At 42.5% G+C, this 21,695-nt stretch overlaps 1 protein-coding gene across 10 annotated transcripts in view; it reads right to left on the bottom strand.

Moving 5' to 3' along the window:
• Nucleotides 1-512: 512 nt before the first annotated feature.
• Nucleotides 513-21,695, bottom strand: part of SETD5 (SET domain containing 5) — a 64,771-nt gene continuing 43,588 nt past the window's right edge. For 5 of the 10 annotated variants that reach the window (XM_026717977.2, XM_087923453.1, XM_087923450.1 and 2 more), the window contains 8 exons: nt 19,981-20,110; nt 16,952-17,205; nt 12,671-12,727; nt 9,776-10,216; nt 9,010-9,293; nt 5,506-5,639; nt 3,581-3,666; nt 513-2,780 (listed from right to left, as the gene is read on the bottom strand). In XM_026717977.2, coding sequence (XP_026573762.1) covers nt 2,199-2,780; nt 3,581-3,666; nt 5,506-5,639; nt 9,010-9,293; nt 9,776-10,216; nt 12,671-12,727; nt 16,952-17,205; nt 19,981-20,110 — 1,968 coding nt within the window. In that variant the 3' untranslated portion in view covers nt 513-2,198. The remainder of the gene's footprint in view (nt 2,781-3,580; nt 3,667-5,505; nt 5,640-9,009; nt 9,294-9,775; nt 10,217-12,670; nt 12,728-16,951; nt 17,206-19,980; nt 20,111-21,695) is intronic. The other 5 variants (XM_087923456.1, XM_087923451.1, XM_026717979.2 and 2 more) reach the window with 1 other exon arrangement.

Below are 21,695 nucleotides of genomic sequence, written 5' to 3'. Positions count from 1 at the left end.
TCTTGCAATCCCCTCTGCCAGTGAAAATTTACCTCAGGAGGCTGCAGTGGCCTCTTGCAATCCTCTGCCAGTGAAAATTTACCTCAGGAGGCTGCAGTGGCCTCTTGCAATCCTCTGCCAGTGAAAATTTACCTCAGGAGGCTGCAGTGGCCTCTTGCAATCCCCTCTGCCAGTGAAAATTTACCTCAGGAGGCTGCAACGGCCTCTTGCAATCCTCTGCCAGTGAAAATGGCAGAGGGTTGCAGGAGGCCGTTGCAGCCTCCCAAGCGCCTTTTTCACTGGGAGAGCTCGGGCAACCCCAGGCGTTCCCAACACGAGTTACCTCGATCTGGCCACACCCACCCAGGGCCCAAGGTCAAACGCAACCCTGAGGCGGCCCTCAATGAAATAAGAGTTTTGACGCCCGAGTTTCCTTTCCTAAGCAGGGGGTTGGACTAGGAATCTTCCAAGGTTCCCTCCTTCCAAACTCGTGTTATTCCTCCCCAGCCAACAAAAAAGAGCACACCGAGTGATTTTTTTTTTCAAGTTAAGCATTTTATTATCAAAATTATTACATCTCTTGTGAAAGTTCAAATATTACAGCACAGTGTACAACTCCACTTGAGGGTAGCACTGCAGCCCCCCCCTCCTCCTCCCCCCCCCCGCACTCCCGGTTGACTCCTACCCTTTCCCAGCACCCTGAACGGTGTTGGCGCTGCACACCTCTGCCTGCCGATCTTGCAATGCTGAGAGGATGCTCAACATGATGGAAAAAAAAGGAGGCTGCAAAGCCCAGTGAAGCTGACACCCCCCCCTTTTTTTTCTTTTTTTTATACAGTATATAGGACACCCACTTTCTGGGTGACAAGTTCCATTCCCCCAACACGCTCACAGCCAGGTAACGTTTGTTTTTTTAGAGGAAAGGTTTCTTGTTTCTTCTTCTCCACTTTTGATTTTTTTTTTTTTTGTAAAGTCTCCCCTAAATTGAATGAAGAACACCTGATTTCAATGAGTTAGAGAAACATGTAACAGCCCTAATTAAAAATGCAAATAAAAAAAAAACAAAAAAAAATTATATATTTTTGCTTCTGAGAAAGGAGGGAAGACATGCTCACAGCATCATCTTGTCGAAGAGGGAAGGAAAAGGTCCGTGGCAGCACTGGGGGTTAGACCTGCCTGATTTATTTGCTAACCTACTATGGTTATAACTGAATATAAAATTAGATAAATAAAAACACACACTTGAGAGAGTAAACAAGTGAGAAAAGCTGGCAACTGAATGGAATCGGACAGCGCAACCAGTGGGGCTGGACGTGCTGTTGGACCTCAAAAGAGGTGGTAGCAGGAGCCTCTCTCACACACACCCACGCACACACGCGCACAAGGACACGCCTGACAAGAGCAGCCGTGTCCCATGACCCAGGTGGGGCATTTTCTCTCACCATCACCCACCGATTAAACAATCAAAACCAACGAACAACTTATCATACAAAGCTGTTCCCTGTGACGAGCCACCACCTTCACATGGCAGAAGGCGACGATGCTCCGTTGCGGAGTACAGCGGGCCGAAAAGTTGATTTTATCATTGCAGCAACATTTGCTCACGCCTCCGGTCTTTGCTCGTGCACACAGACTCACGCTTGACCACACACAGACACACACAGACACTACCACCATCCCTATCCCGTGAGTCTCTGCTCAGAACCTGGAGACAATAAAATGCTCTTGCTTACAACTGGAATGATCAGAATGGACTACACCACCCACCCTCCCCAACCCAGAATGTTCTGGGAACCCAACTCTGCAGAGAACACTTTGGGATTTTTTTTAATTAAAAAGGAATAGACCCGCCCCGCCCCACCCAAAATCGCCCTTCCCTAATGTTCTGATTTGCACGGTTTCTTATTCAAGCTTACCTACCTGCCCAGGTGACTACAAGCTAAGGGCACAGGCAGGAGACCAGGCCATGCCGCTCAGCACCATTGGCTTTCTCTACAACGTACCCAGGCCTTGTGGTGGTGCTTTGCTACAGGCTCTGCCACCGCCGCCACCACTGCCGCCATCGCCACCACTTCCTCCTCGTTTCAGAGCCAGGGGGTGGCTGGCAGTGCTTTCGCTCGCTTGTACATCCTGAAGCCTTGGCCTCTGGCCCTTTGCCGTTCCAGCATCCTTCCTTTCAAGCTACCGCTGGAAGGAACAGTAGGCACCTCTGTCCTGCCCTATGAAAGGCCCGTCTGAGTCTTTACGCCTGACCCCGGAAGCTGCTGCAGTCTGTACGGGTGAACGCTGCTCCCTCCCCCTCGGTGAGAGTAGTGCTGCGGGTTGGAAAGTGCTGCTGTGGCGGCGGCTCTGGAGCTCTGGTAGAGAGCAGGTGGGCCGGAAGCGGCAGGGTTGATAGTTCGTAAGTCCGACTGAGAGGGCCTAGAGGAAGAAGGGCAGCTGGCAGTTCCCATGCAGGGATGAGACCCTGATTCAGAGGACGGCAAGCAGTCTGCCACGGTTGAATGGGCGGGACTAGGAGCGGCCGTTGTGGGACAGTTCTTCTTCAAGACGCCGTTGCCAGAATGATGTTGGTTGCTGTAATAACTGGAGGTCCCTGCAAACGGAGCCGTTGAGTCCGTGGAGCCCGATGGGGTGGAGGACACGGAGGGTTCCGAAGAGCCGAGGGAGGGAAGGTGTCCGGGTCTCTGGGACTGAGACCGGTAGCTGTATCCAGGGGACGGGGCGGGATGTCCTCGGTACGGTGAGGAGCTCTGAAGAAGAGTCTGAGATTCTGTACGTGGACTGTCAGACTGCAGGAGCTGGGAGGGGGGAAAAAACCAAAACAGAACATTATTATATCCGGCTGTAGCTTGCCTACCTCCTCAATCCCCTTCTTAAGAGTCCTTTTTGACCGAGGAACTCCAAACGTTTTGAACCAGAACATAGGTTTGGAATCCAGCATCACGGCCTGGATGCTCATACCAAATGGCTGCGATGGATGGAGAGGGCCAGTGACAAAACCATCTTTGAGCAGAAAGGAAACGGGTAAAGCTGTTGCCCATGATCCTCCTTTGGCTCTCAAGGATGCATCCGCCAAGCTCTGATTGACATTTTAGTTCTCGATATGTTGTTACGGTAGTCCTCAACTTATGACCACATTTCATTTAAGTGAGATTTCCCCCATTTTACAACTTTTTTTTGCTACTGTTAAGTGAATCACTGCAGTTGATTAGTTAGCAACCCTGTTGTTAAGTGAATCTGGCTTCCCCATCAACTTTGCTTTGTCAAAGGGTTGCAAAAAGTGATCACATGACCTCAAGATACAGCAACAGTCAGAAGTATGAACCTGTTGCCAAGCCTCTGAATTTTGATTGCACGATCAGGGGCATCCTTCAAACGGTCATAAGTCACTTTTTTCAATGCCACTGTATCTTTGAATGGTCACTAAATGAACTGCTGTAAGTCGAGGACTACCTGTACTTGTATTTCCTAAAACAAGGGAATTTAAAATGCATTAAAAGGATTAGGAAAGGCTGGGTACCTTGTGGAAAACCTAGGAGATTGATGAATTGCTATGGGCTGAGGCTGAACCACCCAAACTTGTTATTGCTTCTCATACCTGGTAGCTGTATCGAGAAGGACTGTAAACAGCTGGGCCCTTAAAGGAAGAATTGGCCAGTTCTGATAAGTCTCCTTCTACAACATCTAGAAAACCAACCAGAGAGATAAGTGTAAGGAAGGCATATTTTTTCCTCGATCAGGCAATTAAGTGGCAAGAAAGTCACTTCTCTGAGATAGGTATCTGTAGGGAAGGAAGGAAGGAAGGAAGGAAGGATCACTCATTCATTCATTCATTCATCTTGCTGCTGCAATCATTCAGACTCCTGGCAATTCACAAAAAGGAAATATATAATAATACAGTGAAAATATTTATAGTAAGAAAAACTGCCCACATTAAACCAAATTAATAAAATATCACAGCAAATATCCAATGATGGTTTTAAAAAAATAGAAATAAGGTGGAAAAAAATGTTCCTGTGAGGAAATGTAACCTCAAGAAACTTGAAGCCTGAGCAATATATTGGAGGCAGAGGTACACTAGAGCCGGGGTCGTCAACCTTTTGGACCTCAGGGACCACCAAACTCATAATTTTAGATCCCAGGGACCACTAACCGGTACTGTGGGTGTGGCCTAATTTGTGGGTGTGGCTTGATGGTCATGTGACTGGCTGGCATGGTTTGTATGCAAATATTATTTATATAAATATTGATTTTTTATATAAAAAAGAGCAACTTTTACCCAAAATCAGGCAAAGCAGGCAGATTGAGTTGCTCACAGAATCACAGATTCATTCAGACATCTATCTATCTGCCATTGGCTAGCTCAGTCTGTCACATAAAATTTTCTAGCAAGCAAACTCACAAAATTAACTCACAACACACCATGCATGTAAATATTTAATTTTTTATAAAAAAGAGCAACTTTTACCCAAAATCAGGCAAAGCAGGCAGATGGAGTTGCTCACAGAATCATTCAGTGATCTATCTGCCATTGGCTAACTGAATCTCTCAAATTTGCTTGCTGTGAGTCTCCACTGAATTTGCTTTCAAGCAAACCTTCAGTCCTAAGGGAGGTTTGGCTGTACTGAGCCGAAGATCTAAAGACTAGCTAGAAAGCAAGAAATCCAACCATTTCCTGCTTCCTAGCTAATTTAAATCTCCTGGCACAGCAGAACAGATGATGGTCGGAAAAAGGAAAGATAGCAATTTAGCAGGCAAGTTTGCTAGGTAAGGAGTGGACGGGGAGGGTTCCCGCGGGCCATGTGGGTGGCGTAGCCTTGTGTTTCTGCGCAGCCTGGATTAATTGCTTTGGGGGGGGGGTGCTCTGGGGGCGAGATTTCTCTGCGGACCACCAAAATTTTTCTCAAGGCCCACCAGTGGGCTGTGGCCCACCGGTTGGCGACCGCTGCACTAGAGAATACTTGGATGTCATGAGAACAGTAACATTCTTATAGAGAAATGGGAAGGTACATGACAACATACTTGTCCTTCCTTTGGCCTGCTCTGTCATGTCAACAGAAAGAAAGGGAATAACTACTGGAACAGGAATAGCTCTAGAGCAGTTCACAACAATGAAAACAACTGCTTTATAAATTCTATCTGGCAACCCATTTTATGTTTCTCTTCCCATGGGGTGAACGTGGAGGAAAAAAGTGGACGGGAACATGTGGCTACTCCTTGTCAGCCATGCGGTATCCTTATGATTACTTTATATTTATGGTAACAATGGAAAATTGTTTCTCACCAAATCAAAGGATGAGTTTGCAGACCATATCTTTCAAAAGAAAGAAAGGAAGATTTTGCAGGAAACACGGACAAGAGATCACTGAACAGGCAGCTGTGTAGTATCTTTAGAAACTAGCCTGCTTCAAGTGGGATGGACATTTCATGTGGAAGTGGGTCCACAGGGAAGAGTCCTAGTGTATGTTTGGCTTTCCAAGAAGATTTGTTCTCAGGGCTCTTTTCTGATATATCCTCACTTACCTACTTCTCTCTCTCCTACACTATCTCGAGAAGGCGAGGGTTCTCCTCGCTGACATATTTTTGCACTGCTACGTAAAACCTTCTCCAAAATGCCACGTCCTTCTCGAAGCCGCTCAACAGAAGTGGGCACCATCCTTTAACATGAGACACAGAGAGAATATGAAAAAAAAATGAGTGAATATGGGAATTTCAAGTGTTGGTGCAAATAAGCTCTTACTTAAGTTTACATAAATGCAAAAACAGTAATTTTAAGGCTTGTAAAAACAGTAAATTTCATGTTGTTTATTGAAAACATTCCTTTCTAAGGTGGGATCAGGTACCCATACATACTTTCTGTCAGAGTATATTCAGGAACTGGAATAGAGCATGGTAACAAGGTCAGCCAATGAATAGGCCTAGCAACTAAGTCAGCCAATGAGGACTGTTTGGAAACTGAAACTCAAGGTAGTCTAGGTATGGCTCTATATTAAGCTCTGCAGCTCTGAAGCTATATTCTGAGTCTGTCTATTGAAAATGAAACTAACTTGCTTGCTTGTTTGGTGAAAACTAGAGCTCTGCTCTGAACCTGTAACATGTCTGCTTCTGTTTTGAGTTTGCTCCATGTTGGGGAAATATACAATGGTATTGTAAAATTTACTTTGTATTTATAAAGAAGTTAATTGAAACATCAGCCATCTGTGTTAACTTTTCTGGTGCTGAATTTACGCTGCAAAACTCTGAACACTTTCACATGCAGATGATGCCATGTTGTTGGTTGACCCAAATGAACATTTGCAATAAATATTAGACTTACTGCAAAATGCAACGAGGACTATGGATCTCAAAACCAATGCATTCAAGAAGAATGGATTGAGAGAAGGGATGAAATGGATGAGATTCTCAAAAAAGAGAGGTAAAATGTTTAAACAACAAATAGCAATGTGTTATGGGTTTGGTGCAAGGAGAGAATGGTATTCAGATGTACAATGAATGGTGTGGTAAAAAGCAAAACTGATTATGTGCGATCAAGTACTTTTTGATTCCTAGCAACTATGTAGATTTTTCTCCATGACAATCCATCCTTAGCTTGTAATTTCAGGTATTACAAAAGTGCATTAATTGCTATTTGAACTGAATCCATCCGCCTTCCTGCTGTTTATCATCTTCTCTTTTCTTTCCTTCTATGTTTCCCAACCTTTCTGGGAGATTGTGAGCTCTAGTCCCTCTTTAGGCATGAAAGTTGGCTGGGGTGATTTTGGGATACTCTCAGCCCAACACACCTCATAGGGTTGTTGTGGGGAAAATAGTAGGAGGAGTATTGTGAGTATTTGCCACCTTGAGTTCTTTAAGGAAAAAAAAGGCAGGATAATAAATAAATAAATAAATAACTTTTCCCAGAGTGTGGGGTCTTTACATAATGCATCCTAAGTAGGATAATTGAGCCTGGCCATTTGTGCTTCCAATGAGAAGTCTTGTGTTGATTTGTTTGCTAATACATTTGTATTCTTACTGTCCACTGTATCCTCAGGGAGTACGTGTCAATACCCTTCCTCCTAGCCTGCTTCTTCTTTAAAGTCCAACGTTTGCTTCCACCGAGCGTCATAGTGGAATACAGTGTTCTTATGCAGTTCTGATCTTTGCACAAAGAGAAGCAATATGGCTTTGAATGTCTTTTCCAAGGCCTTCATTGCAAATGTTAACTCTGTGCCATACTTCCTTGACTGCTTATTCCTTCACTGTGGATGAGCCTAAAATGGAAGAAGGCATCCACCACTTGGATTGGATCTTCATTGTTAGTTTTAAGGCTGTTCATTCTACCTCCTGTCATTAGTCAGTCAGTCTTTTTATATTTCATTTTATTCCCATTTTTCCCCACTGTGCTCTTTGACTGTGAGTATTAGGGCTTGTAGATTTTCTACATTTTTGGCTATCAAAGTAGTGCAATCAGCCTGGTACAGTTTCTTCTTCCAATTTTAAAATCACACTCATCTTCTTCTCAAAAGCTAAATTTAGGAAGTCTTCACTTACTGATATGGCCATTCAGCAACTGTTCAATTACAACAGTGCAGAAAAAGGATACTTATGAGCAGTTGTTAAAAGTTGCAGTTAAAGCATCTCTGTGTTCACATGACTGTGTGACTTGGCAACCTGTACACATTTACAACAGTCACAGTATTCTGGGACCATGTGATCACCACTTGTGACCTCCACAGCTGAATTTTCAACAGTGAAAGTCAATGCAGAAGCTGGCATAAGGTTGCAAGTCCTGATCATGTGACATTATGCTTTACGACCTGTAGTGATTCGCTTAATGGGTGCAGCTGAAATTGACGTAAGTCAGTGACTTTTCACTATATGTGTCAATCCTGAAGCTGGCTAGACAGTTGCCATCTTTCTATTCTACTGGGGTTTTTCTTTTCTTCAAAGCTTCAGTGCTGACACTGAAGATGAGGGACAGGGAAGGGGGTGTAGAGATAGCTGGGATGCTATAACCCAAACAACATTCTTTCTCCTGGGAACCAAGGTCATGTGTGTTGGGAGTTGGAGACTGGGGTCCTCCATTGTCTGGACTGTATGCTGATTGGACCACGTGAGTGATGCCTCGGGGAAAGTGACAAACTTTTAATTAAGGGGAAAACTGGTGGGGACTTTAGAGCTGGTTTTCACCAGCATTGTGCCAATATGATACCCTAATATAATGTTCTTTGAGGAAACCTGAGGCCTGGGAGTTCTTTTGTTCAGGGGTGCGTTAGTTGGAACCCTGACAATACAACTGTGCCACTTGGTGATGGAATTGCTAGTCCCAATTGCAACCAGTAAGTGAGGACTATTCCGTATAGCTGTATTTTTCTTCCTTTCTTTTATCTCATGGCCCAGGGTCTTCAATTCCTTCAATTTACTACTCCCTTTCTACACTTTGCACAATGTTGCTTAACCTGATAGGTATGTGGGTACCTCGTAACTACTTATCAGAACCAAGCTGTGAGCAAGGGTTTGCCCTCAGTGAGGCAGATATTCTGCCTAAGCCTTTTACTGCTACTTGTAGTTTTCTGGTTCACATAGGTTGTGAAGGCCGGTTCCCAGCCACAGAATTCTACACACACACTCTCTTTCTTTTTCTCCCTCCCTCCCTCCCCCTCCCCCCCCCTCTCTTTCTCTCTCAATACGTCACTCTGGTTCCATAAGGTAAAACTCCTCTTTGTGAGGGGAAGAGGAGCAGGAAGGCCGGTTCTTGCCAGGAACCCCATTAATCTCATCCCCGCTGTAGAATTTCCACAAAATGACGCGTTGGTTATTGGAAAGCCAATCTGGCCTTGTGCCGCCTCCAATGCTTAGCACTGAGGGATTCTTCCTCAGACTACAATAATATGGTACTAGCTGTCCTAGAGATAATCACTTGGCCAATAATGTCAGTTACGATGGGCAAGATTATTCTGCTTCATCTCACTGAGGGATTTCTAGATAGAGGATGTGAATTACATGGATTTTCTTCTAAAGACTGGGCAATAACAAGCAGTCGCTTACCACCTACTGCTGATGCTCTCGTGCGATTTGCAGTGACTCGTTGCTCTCGGCTCTGGGGGGCTCACTTCCTCTAGATGAGACAGGGAGGAGTGCGAGGGAGAGAAGCCATGTTGTGGAGACGATAGGGTGTGACCCCCAGAGCTTGGCACGGCACCCATGTCCACTTCTGGCCCAGAACTGCTGCTGCTGCTGCTACTTAGTCGATTAGATGTCACTGGGCATCTGGCAGGATCCCCTCCCTCCTTGGCCTCTTGCTTTCGTTTGCGGTACTCCAGCAAAGATACCTATGAGGGAAACACGATTATCAGCTTAGCTGGTGCCGAGTTTCAGTAAGTGTAGGATAAATCAGGATGCGGTGACTGCTTTGCACCGCAAATCACTACGAATGCAGTAGGAATAGATTTGGGGTGAGCTTTGCAACTGATCTTTGCTCAACTTTCAGATTAGGCCCGCTTTAAAAACAAAACCTTATTTCCTAAGATGACAGGAAGCCCACGAGCAAAAGCACAGTAGAAAATGAACAATGGGCATCCAACAAACATCTCTCCTAAAGTTAATGATTTATCTATGCTATTCATAAATTTCCCAGCTACCGTTTTTATCAGAATGTTATGCGCTCAATTCTTCTTTCAGAAACTTCCATGGTATATTTCTACAACCCTCGGTTAGCCTTTTATGCTCCTTCCCTTTGCTCTCTTCCTTCAGGAATGAACCTTTCCGCTTCACCCTCACCCCCCCCACACCCTTCCCCCCCCCCCACACTCACCTTTTTTCTCTGTGGAGGGTTCTGGGGGGCAGGTCTGACTCCTTCACAATGGACCACTGAGCCGTGTGCTGCTTCTTTAAGCATTGCCTGTTCATGCCTGCCAAAGTATCCCTCTGCAGGAGAACTGCAGCTGCCCATATCTGGATTCAAAAGCTTCCCATCCGCCATCTGGGGAGACTCTCTTAATAATCCATCGGCCCGGGGCATTGCGTTCAAAGGGGAGAAGGCATACATTAAATTAAACTCTGTCCGAAAAGCTTGGTCAGAGTTTCTGAGCAGAGTCTGGGTTTCCATGCTCTTTCCCAGGAAGCTGGTGTCCGAGGGCTGGGATGCTGGGTCACAATGCCCCGTGGCGAGTAACGAAGGTCTCTCTAGGCAGCTGTTAGCACCGGCATCCAGGCATCCTGCCTTTGGCGGGTCCAGGTCTGTCCTGAGGCAGAGCTAGAAGAGCCAGCAAGAGGGCAGGGGAGGGCAGGGGGGGGGAAAGGAGATCAGATAGGGGAGAGAACCGGGGAGAAGGGGCACAAAGAGAGAAAAAGAAGAGAGGTTGTTATGAAATATTTCCCCTATGGGCAAAACAGCACACGCTACTTTCCCACTGCTTGTTCCCTAACCCGCTGCAATCTTTCTGCTCTGTTTTGTGTTTTTTTTTTTACCTGTTCTTCTACCTGAACAGTGCTTTGTTTTGGTTTCTCTAGGCAGCAAGATTCTGCACAATCTCAAGGCCCCTCCCCATCTGGGATGGAAATGTCAATGCCCCCCCTCCCAAAAAACGCATTGGTGTTTTTCCAAAGTCACCCATTTCACATATAACATCACAACCATTTCAATAAAAGGGGAAGAATCAAACACAGATTTCAAGGCAAGCAACTGTGCTACACACCGGATGTTCTGACCAACCAGCTACTTTACAGTACAACTATTACAACCATGCAGCATAAGCACACCTTTTTCTCACACCACGTCATTCAGAAATCTCCTCAACACAGAGACTGACAAGAGTAGATGGTAGAGTACAAGATGATGGAACCACTAGATGATGGAATCCTGGGTGGTTTCTCTACATAAAGTATGTTATCTTGTCGTAATGACAAGGTTCCTTTACAGGAATCCCCCCGCCCCCCAATATCTACAGAATTGTTTTAAAACCAAGCAAGAGATAAGCTTGATGTGATGTGTTCTAATCAAAAGAGACGATTCTTTTGCATTCTGTCTTTCCCTCCCTTTTCCATTGCTTTCAAGCCCCACCTCGATCCAAGCTACTATAAAAGATTTCTAGTTACCTCAGAAGAATTAAGATATGTGAGCCTCTAGTCTCTCCAGAGCAGAAGTTCTCAACTTTGGCAAATTTAAGACTTGTTGGCCTTCAACACCCAGAATTCCTCAGTCCACACGGCTGGCTAGGGAATTTTGGAAGTTGGAAGTCCACACAGATTAAAAGAGGCCAAGATTGAGAAACACTGTTCTAGAGACACTGTTCATTTTACTATTTAAATTTTTTAAAAAATATACTTGAATTAATCTCTCCAGTCTAAAGCCATGCAGAGATAGTGGAGTACATTATCATTATCTTTAATCCATTTAGTCTCAAAAACAGCAGGCAGTTGAAAAGCTACTGGGGCCTGCTGGCCAGTGTTCTGTCTATTATCTATATGCTACTACCTCTTCTAGAGGTGTATGTCTTTATCAGAATCTGCCTCTACCTTTTCTCCCCCTGCCATTTTGCAAAGTTTTCATACAGCACTTTCATCCCAATGCTTTGTTTGCAGGCTGCCAATTTCAAATGCCGGCCTTCGCTCAGCTAAAAGGGAGGCTAAGGTTCTTTATGCAACTCGGCCTGCTTGCATTAATACTGGGATATATCAGAGTTGAAGAGGTGGGGAAATGGGAATTGCTGAGAAGTAGCATTTTACTAAGCATGACTCGACATTAACAGGCTTCTATTAGTTACTGGCAGCCATTTTGGTTTGAAATAAAGGTAGACCTGTAACACAAAGACCACATAGGGTATCTGGGTAGGTTACAAAAACGAGAACATCATACAACCACCCAAAAATAAATAAAAAATTGGCAATATTTAGAATACAGGCACAGCGAAATGGAATCTTAAACAGCTTTTTCTTTAAGCAGAAATATTAAGGCTAAAACCCTTCTAAGAGGCTTTCCTAGTCTACTGGCCAACTCAGGCATCTTAGTGGTAGGAACTTAGCTGGTGGCCACCAGGTTGCAGAAGGCAGCCTTGAAAGGTTAATAAACACTGTCTTAAGCATCCGACAATTGAAAGATCCTTTTGATCTTTATATTACATTACTTATGCATTTATATTATGACTGAACTGACATAGTTCAATAGTAGACAGTGAAGTAGAGCTTAATCATGCAAGTTAATATGAACCTACAGTAAAACACACCCCTGGCATCTGCAGTAGCTAATCAAACCAATTATTCCCTCTAAATTCTATTATGTTTTATCTCAGATCCCTCAAAATCTAATGAAGACTTCCTTTGTGTTCACAAACTGCCATTATTATTAGCCTAATTTCAGAATTTGTTATCTTGAAGAATTTGGACCTTGGTGGGTAAGAGCAGAGGCAGAATAATCTATGTTGTAATGAAAATAAGGAGAATAAGGGGCGTTTTGAGCGTACGCTGGTTTAGTTCAGGTTTTTTTTTTCCTCTGGACTAGCATGTACGTCACGTCCCCTGTTTTCTACCCAACTAGAACTATAAAGGACGCTGACTAGTCTCTTCCTCCCCATCGACTTCCTTCTTCTCCTGCAGCTTCCTCCCTTCCAAGCCCTCCTCCCTCCGAGAACACACACATTTGCTCAACACACAAACCAAATGCGCGCACACACACACTCTCCGCCTCCAATTGAGATGGTGTGATAACTACCTCGGGCGACAGGGACTCGGGCCTATGCGCAGGGGTACTCTCAGGGGAGGATACGTTCTAGGAGGGAAAAGCATCTTGTTATTCATCTAATTTTACAAGTCAAGAGGCAAAATAAAATAAAGTGAAAAACAAAACAAAACAACAACCTCCAAGCACAGAGGTTAGCCACAGCTATTCTGGAGCAAAAAGAAAAGAAAAGGAAAGAAAAATAAATTCTCCTGGGGAAGTCCTCAGCAGTTGTGGGGGTGGGGTGGGGGGAGACTATAAACATTACACAGACTTTAGGATGAGAGTCATCATATCTCCTGACAGGCCCCCAAGTCAAAGGACCACACAGAAATCAGGATACAGTCTTTTTTTCTTTTTTTTACCTTTATGTCTAGATCTCAGAACTAGCATAGGCCATTCTTGAGTGACAAAACCCCCCAAACAAGCCCCTACTAATATACAGCCACTGACTCCACATAAGCCTTGCTGTCAGTGAGGGACTTGAGTGTAGGAGTTTACTGGATCGAGCCAAAGGGCTCCCCCAAAAGGCAAAGAGGACATTTAGAAGCAGAACGTGGAAATGTTCATGGAACCCAGAAACTGGCATTCAGAGATAAACTTCCTGACACTGAAGGCAACGTAGACCATTCGTTGACTCGGGAAGTCTTATGCAGGAAAGTCTGTTACTCCTCCAATGGCCAACCACAGGAGACATGAAGTCAGCATACTTACTTCACAGTGAGAAGATGGACATGATGTGTAAGAAAGGTTTCTGGGGACAATGCTGTTGCATTAAAACTTCTTTCATATAAGCATGAGATTATTTAGATGTGTGCAGAGCTGGGGATCTTCCTGCTGTTATGAATTGTGTGCTGTGGGGGAAGTTAGGCTACCCTCAAAATCTGCTGCCAGTCATGAAAATTAGGATGGTGCTGTGGATTGAGTGCTGGACTAGGAATGGGGAAAATGCAAGTTTATATTCACTCTCAACCATATTCTTCATTTTATGACTCTGTGTGAGTCCTCATCTTATGACCTAACCTGTCTCATAGGCCCTAGGAAAGATTAAAATTGAAGACTGGAATACAGGTAGCCCTTATCTTACAAGAGTTGGCATAGTGACTGAAGTTAGAACGGCACTGAATAAAGCAACTTATGACCATTGCAGCGCCGCCGTGGTGTCATGATTTACATTTGGATGCTTGACAAGTGACTCACATTTATGATGGTTACCATCTCCCAGGGTCATGTGATAATCTTTTGCGAACTTCTCACAAGCAAAGTCAACGGAGAAGCCAGATTCACTTCAAACTGTGTTACTAATTTAACAACTGCAGTGATTCACTTAACAAATGTGGCAAGAAGTCGTAAAACTGGACAAAACCCACTTAATGATTTTTTTCACTTAGCCACATAAATTTTGGGCTCAATTGTGGTCATAAGTTGAGGACTGTACTATATATGTATGTTGACTTAAACTTCTATAGGAAAGGTAAAAAAAAGTTTATATAACCTCTTAATTACGTTACAAGGGATAAAGTTTGCACTTTCTTTAAGCATATCCCAAATGTTATGTTCTTAGAGCAATTTAATTCAAATATGCGGCCCAGGAATTCATTATGTTAGGAAAGAGATTTCACACTGCAAGATTACAACAACTGTTTTTTTCCTGAGCATACTTTCCAGGATTATACAAATAATATACACAAGATGACATACAGGCAGATTTGCTTAAAATGACCTCACATTGCTCCAGGCAAGTTTGGAAGTTTATTTCACAACTGAGTAAAATAAGGGATCGGGCAAAAATTTAACTATTAGCACAAGCTCAAATGACAAAATTTTAACGATTCTAGTGTCTCAACATGCAATATGTATTTTCTTCAACAGTAGTATATGCACAATTAAAATGTGACATCAGCTATAAAACTAGTTTGTTTCCCCAAACTATATTAGCTGATTTTTGTGCAGTCACTGCATCTTGTGCTTGTTGTGTGTAGTTGATTTCTTTGGCTTAGTTTAATAGCTATTTGAATTTCTTTAGTGTGTGCTGATGTTTGGGGACATACTAATAATGCTTTACTCAGTGTTTAATTTACATTCATACATATTGGTTTTGATTCACAAATTAAATTAATAAACCTGTGTGCTGCCTGTATTTCTAGGCAGAATTATGGAGATCTACTGTTTAACAATTGTTCCTTGAACAATCTTGAAAAGGCAGCAGAGAACAGCTTAAATAAAAATAAAATGCCATAATGAGCAGAATAAATAACAAAGCCTCAGTACAGAAAATATAAATGGGAGGAATTTAATGTACCCCAGATCTTTCTTACAAAAATATGGGATGGAAGGACAAAAGACTCACTCATACACAGTAAAAAGCAGCAGTTTTGCTTCTGCCAAAGATGAAAAGTTTTGTAAATTGACTTAAGACAGATTCTGACAAATTCTCCTCTGGTGCCAACTTCAAATTAGCAGCATTTCAAATTGGGAGCACAAACTGCCTCAACGTACAATTTCCTAGCATCTTCTCATGTCAATATCTGTAAGACTGGTTGGGTAAAGAGGCCTCGGAGAAATGTGATACCGCCTATGGAGCTACAATAACAGCATATTTATTTTTAAAAATGAAACAAATATGCTTAGACTGCTAACTCTTAAACTCTTCTTTTTAAACGAAACAGTTCTTGAGGATTTCTTGGGGGCAGTTTTGTGGTTTTCTCACATGTGAAAATAGATATGAGAGTATTTGAAAAATACATAATGAAATGAGAGAAGGCAGAGATTGAACAAGGAATGGGACTCCTGCTGTCTTCTGAGTAACAGTAAGAGAATAAACTACAAAGAATTAGCTAAAAACTGCCAATTCTGAAAAAAACCCAATAAAGGAGAATATTTGTAGCTCAGAGTTGAAATGAGGGGCCCTTGGTTCTCTGAGCTGGCTCGTTTTCTTATAGACGTTTCATTACCCAAAGGTAACATCAATGCAACAACATCACTAGCTAGTTTGGGTAATGAAATGTCTGAAAGAAAACAAGCCAGCTCCGAGCACCATGGACCCCTCATTTCTGAAAAAAATAAAATAAACAGAAATTAGATTAATAAATCATGTAATTGTTTTACATGATTTTTTTTTTTTTGTAATTGCAGAGAACCCAAAACCCATCCCTAACAGTGAGCAGCTAAAGCTGGCTTATAAACTATGCTAGCATATGTAAGGAACGAGGGTCTGAATCTTCAGTGATGACTGATTCAGCAATCAAGAGAATATTATTTCCATCAAGTTCGATTAAGAGGAGTGGCAGATGCAAGGATAGCCCATATCTTCCAATGCTGAAATTTCCAATCCCCCTCACACAACAGACGGGACATAATCATGGGACACTTGAGAATGAACACACAGACTCTGCGTTATTCTGTAAGAAACCTACAAAACTACAAAGTCTTCCATGCTCACATCTGTCTTGAAATCTTAAATGTTTACAAAAGGTTTGAAAAACAGAAGCAAATATGAAGGGAATGATAATCTGATGATGAAAACAGTCTAATGCAGATGGCAAAACATGGGCTCAATTGTTGGTTTATTACCAGGCAATGCATGTGGGGGGGATAAGGATTCTGTGAACTTGGCAATATGTTTGAAAAGTGCCAAGAGAAGGAGGGGGAAGAGAGTTCGAGTAGCAGTTAAAAGGACATGAGAAGGAGCACTAATACCAGTGACTCTGCTTTACATAGCAACAAGGGAGCCGATAATTCGCCTTATTAATACAGGCAGTCCTGGAGTTATAACCATTTGCTTAGTAACCAAAGTTGTAACAGCACTGAAAAATATGACTTATGACCATTTTCACACGTAGGACTACTGCAAGCATCCCCATGGTCACGTGACCAAAATTTGACGCGTGTTGTTATTTATGACAGTTGCAGTGTCCCATATGATCACCTTTTGCGACCTACTGGCAAGCAAAGTCAATGGAGGGAAGCCAAATTCATTTAACAACCGTGTTACTAGCTTAACAACTGTAGCAATTCACTTACCAACTGCCGCAAGAAAGCTTGTAAAGTGGGGCAAATCTCACTTAACAACTGTCCTGCTTAGCAATGGAAATTTGGGGCTCAGCTGTGGTCGTAAGTCGAGGACTACCTGTATCTAATAAACTCAAGAAGGTTCTCTTTAAAACTCTCATCCATTACGCCTCTTGTGTTAACTGTTCTTCCAAGTAATTTTGATGTTTGTCTCCTACGTTTTTGCAAGCAGAATTGCTTCCCCCACCTTCCAGCTCAGCTTACCTCAAACTGTAGTGGAGTATTGCAGCGACTAGCAGCCAAGGAAGGAATCGGGGAGAAGATCACACCGCAGCCACTGCGACTTTCCTCCTCTCCTGGCACAGATGAGGAGGACGTGGTGAGGTGTGGGCTCAGCGAATCTGGAACCAGGGAGTCAGGAAGCGGAGGAGTGACAGGAGACAGTGGCCTCAATAATTTGGTAACACTCTGCTCCATCAGATAGCGAGATTTCCACTTCTTCAGAGGGCTCAATACGTCTGAAATTTAACATACAATCTAGATGATGTTCTACTATTATAAAGCCCTCATCCGTAATATAAACCCCTCTATATGTACCCATGGCATTTTAAATTTGGCTCCTGCCACATTAACACTCACTCAAAGCTAATGCAAAAGCTGAAACGAGGGACAATGTTCAAAAAGGAGGACAATTTCAGGACTCAATGGGTGTTTTCAGGAATGAAAAAAGTGCTCAACGGAAAGCAGTCAAATTCAGGCCCTTCAGTAGTTTTTTAAAAAAGAAAAAAGCAAACAACCGCAAACAACTGCACATTATTTGTTTTGTTAGACTAGTTCAGCAACAGGAAACATGTCACAATACAGAGCTGTAATCAAGGTAGAAATACCTCAAGTCTTTATACAACAAGGCTTGCCCTATTCCATACAAATTCATATTCACTGTCTTTGCCCTCTGAGCTGAAGCTTGGTTGATGGAAATCCTGTCATGGATGGATGTATACCAAGGCTGAACAGGAGCTAACTACCAAACCAACAGCCTATTTGTTTATTCATTAGGTTTATATCCTACTTTTCCATCTCCAATTTTCCTCACAACCAACATCACATAAAGAGAATGGACTGAAAGTGACTGACTGACTGAGCCAAAGTCATCCGGTGAGCTTCCGAGGATTCTAATATGGCTTAACAGCTGATCAATAAAGTATTACAGCGAGCTTCTTCCATGGCCGAGGGTATATTGGACCTTGGAATTCCCTGATCCTAAACTAAAATCTTATCCACCGTATCACAATGGCTTTCCTGTACGTCCTCCATTACTCTTCTGCAGTTAAGTTCGTGATACCGACAAGCGGCCCTCATTTTTGCTCTCTTTTCACCTTCCAATTAATTTGAGCTCCCCTCAGCCTCCCCTCCCTCCGTCATTCCCAACCCCAGACTACCCTCTTTCTGCGCGAGCTCTTACTAATTTCATTATCTCCTATTCAAGCCCTACCGCAGTAGTATCTTTGGGATAAGGGGAACCACTTCTTGACGACAAGAAGACTTAAAAAGTCCCCGCATCTTTTTCAATGGAGGCTGTTTTCCTTTGCACTCATGTATCTAAACTTTCACAACAGACCAAACCCTTCATATAACTCCATATACAGCCAGAAACATTTTTGGGCTTGTTTTTTATGCGCACAGCATTTTGTCCTTATATGACCTCTAAGGGAAGTTGATAAAATCCATGCAATCAGCCCTGATTTCCATTGTCGGATCATTTAGATTTTAGAACACTTTGCCAGCTGTGCAACAAGCTGTCCTCAGGGCTCCTGGGCTGCCAATGTGGGAATTCCAATTTCTCCATGTTGCAACGAGACTCATTAACTCCCCACTGGCTGAAACATACAATGAACCTGGATTGTTCCATTGGCCATTACACTGCTCTCGGGTTTGTCTTTCTACTGGAAAAAATGGTTCTCATCCTCCACAATTCAAACTCTTGCTCAACAGAGGCCCCTAGATACCTATGAACTGAAGGAAAGGCGTTAACTGCGAAGGCATCTTCTGTGGAATAGCTCCCCAGCCAAGTCTCATTAGTTCCTATTTCACTAACTGCTGCAAGTACTTTGAGCTGTTCCTCTCTTGAGATGCTGCCGATCAGTCTACAAACAACCTCCTCTAAACGATCGTTCATTTGGCTTCCTTTCATTCTTGGGTCACGAAATCTCCTCATGGTTACACATAGCTGCCCTTCCCAATTATGTACCGCACACTAGAATATAATATATAATCTGGGTTGGGACAAAAGACAAATATTTGTTGAGGGGCTGTTGTTGTTTTGAATGCCACCAGACAACTGCAGCGGGTCTCTTAGAAACCACTCCAAATTCACACAAATCTTTTAGATCGCGAGAAAACCTTCCAGTTTTCGTTTTGCTCTCACTCACTCAACATTGCAAATTTGCCCAGAACTAGTGCTTTGTCCACTTTAGATGGCTCTAACCTTTGTGCAACACACAGTTATCTGTACACTGCCTAGGGCCTCGTCTGACGTCCTTGGAAAACTGATCCCTGACTTGGGGAGTTCGCCACCCTCTTCCTCTGCAAAGACAGATGTAAAGTTACTATTTTAAAAACTCAGCTTTTTGCTTCGCTCACAGATGTAGCAAGGTAGCTGCTCTGCTGCAGAGTGGCTGCTTTGTAACCAGGTGCCCACTGGTTAACCAATTATCTCCCTAGAAAGCGTTAGGAGAAAAGTATTAAGCATCAAACTCTCGACTTTTCATGCAGTACACTCTCTGTATGAGTACCCATTTCTTGGTCTAGATGGAGAAGGGGGCCCTTTACTCAGGTGTGCACATTAAATTTTGTTCATCTCACCCAAGGCAACCACCCAGCAAGAGGAAGAAAATGCCACCCGTGCATCTTGCACGGGTTTCCTGTGTGTCTTTGCAGCGGCAGCTTAATAGATGAACTAAGAAATGCAGAGCTGCCCAGGATCGTGTAGGGCAGGATTTAAGCAATTGGCTTTTAACACTCCTAAGCTCTTGCTTGTTACAAAATCTGTCAATCAGTTAGGAGCACAGTGTGCAAAATACGTATTCCTCATCTATATTATTAACTTACAATTGTGTAAGATCTTTTTTTCTTTTTAAGCATATAGTGGCCGTACCTGAGTAGCTGCAGGATTCTTCTTTATAAAATGTTATTTTAAAATAGTAATAATAATAAAAACAACATGTTCAGGACTAAACTCCCAACAGTTTCCCTCCCCGTTAATGTTTCAATAGTGTGAAAATATCTGAACCAACCTGTATTTTCTGTGCAAATGCCAGAAACGCTACTACTCTCATTGCTTTGGTATAGACACTGGGCTTTGTTCTCCTGGGAAGCAGGTGAGGTCTGAGTCATTCCTTCTTCCAGAGCCTGCTTCATCCAACGCTGAAAAAAACAAACCCTACTGAATGCGTATTTTTTCTGTGCTTTTCAGAAATTTTCAACACATGGCCTTAATTCCACTGGTAGCATCCACTGCTATCTTATCCCAAAGTTACACTTTTAAGCAGCATCTCATTTTGTACAGGATCTCTTTCTCTCTCCACATGTATGTACTTAGAATTCATATTTGAACTGGAAAAATTCTTGACAAGAAATTAAAAATAATGAGGAAAGTAGCAATAGCTTTAGTGTAGGGAAATCCAACTACATGGAATGGAATATGGAAAAATAATCTGCGCAGACCTAGATCTACTGCTCCACAAATACCAAGCAAGTGACACTTCAAATTTATTAATGCTTTTCTAGCCTTAAGAACTAGATATATTTTTTATAAAATAAGATTTGTAATCAATGCCATTATCAGTTTGTGCTAAAGTGTTGTCAATATTGCCAAATTAAAAGGTCACTCCTACACTAAAACTCTTAAGGTTGTAAAACAAGAAAAAACATGTTAAGACCCTGTTCATTAACGTTTGAAGCCAGTTTTTCTCAACTTAGGGACCCAAAAATACATTGGAATTTAAACGGTCAAAATTCTCACAATAATTTGGAGTGCAGATTGGAAAAGGCTACTCTAAACTAAAACAATAAATGCAACGAGAATTACTGGTTTATGTCCTATATTAATGAGCTATTTAGTGACCAATTCCGTATGGAAGTGTGAATTTTAATTCAGCAGATACAACTCATCTTTTTATGTCAGATTTTATACAAGCCAAGAGAGCAGCTTACCATCCAATTATGGAAGCTAGAATGCAGCATGAAAACACACTAAATCCCCAACCAAGGCGCGAAAGGTGAGCAGGGGGAAACTATGCAAATCATGTTGGTTCATGTGACTACGTAAGTGTATATATTCTTAAGTGTGATATGAGTTTGTCTTCTTTTTTTTTTTAAAGTAAGCAAGTGCTTAAAATTACTGAGAAATCAATACAGATTTCAGACCCAAACCAATGTACAGAAGCTATGACTATTTTGATTGTACTTTTTCCCTACGCTTTTTTTTTAAAAAAAATAAAAACCTTTTAATTTGCTCTCCTGCTTGATCCTTGCGAAAATACAAAAAAAATAGTCAAATAATAATGAGGTTTAAAAAATGGTCTCAAATTTCATGATATCATACAGATAGGGTTTAAAGTTTGAAAACTTCTGATTAGTTTTATAACCAGGAAACTGAAGGCTTTAAAATAGTATATAGAATGTTCTGGAATCTGTAAATAACATTCTACAGTTCCTAGATACCAAGGATGCCAAGCACATGATTTCTCTATTATTTTAAGTTACACATGAAATACAAAAACTGCTTTAGGGGGATATAAGAAGTGATACTGTCTCTTAATGCAAGACACCAGACATACACCTGGAAGAATATTTCTCAACCATGGCAGCTTTCAAACATGTAGATTTCAACTCCTAGAATTCCTCAGTCAGCATGGGAAATGTGCTGGCTGGAGACTGTTAGGAGTTGAAGTCCACACATTTTAAAGCCACCAAGGTTTTAAGTAATCCAAAAGTTAACCTGAAGTCT

Source organism: Pseudonaja textilis, chromosome 2 (genome assembly GCF_049901715.1).
Source record: "Pseudonaja textilis isolate UNSWEBS1 chromosome 2, rPseTex1.2, whole genome shotgun sequence".
Taxonomy (NCBI): domain Eukaryota; kingdom Metazoa; phylum Chordata; class Lepidosauria; order Squamata; family Elapidae; genus Pseudonaja; species Pseudonaja textilis.
This window is presented reverse-complemented; position numbering and strand designations above follow the sequence as displayed.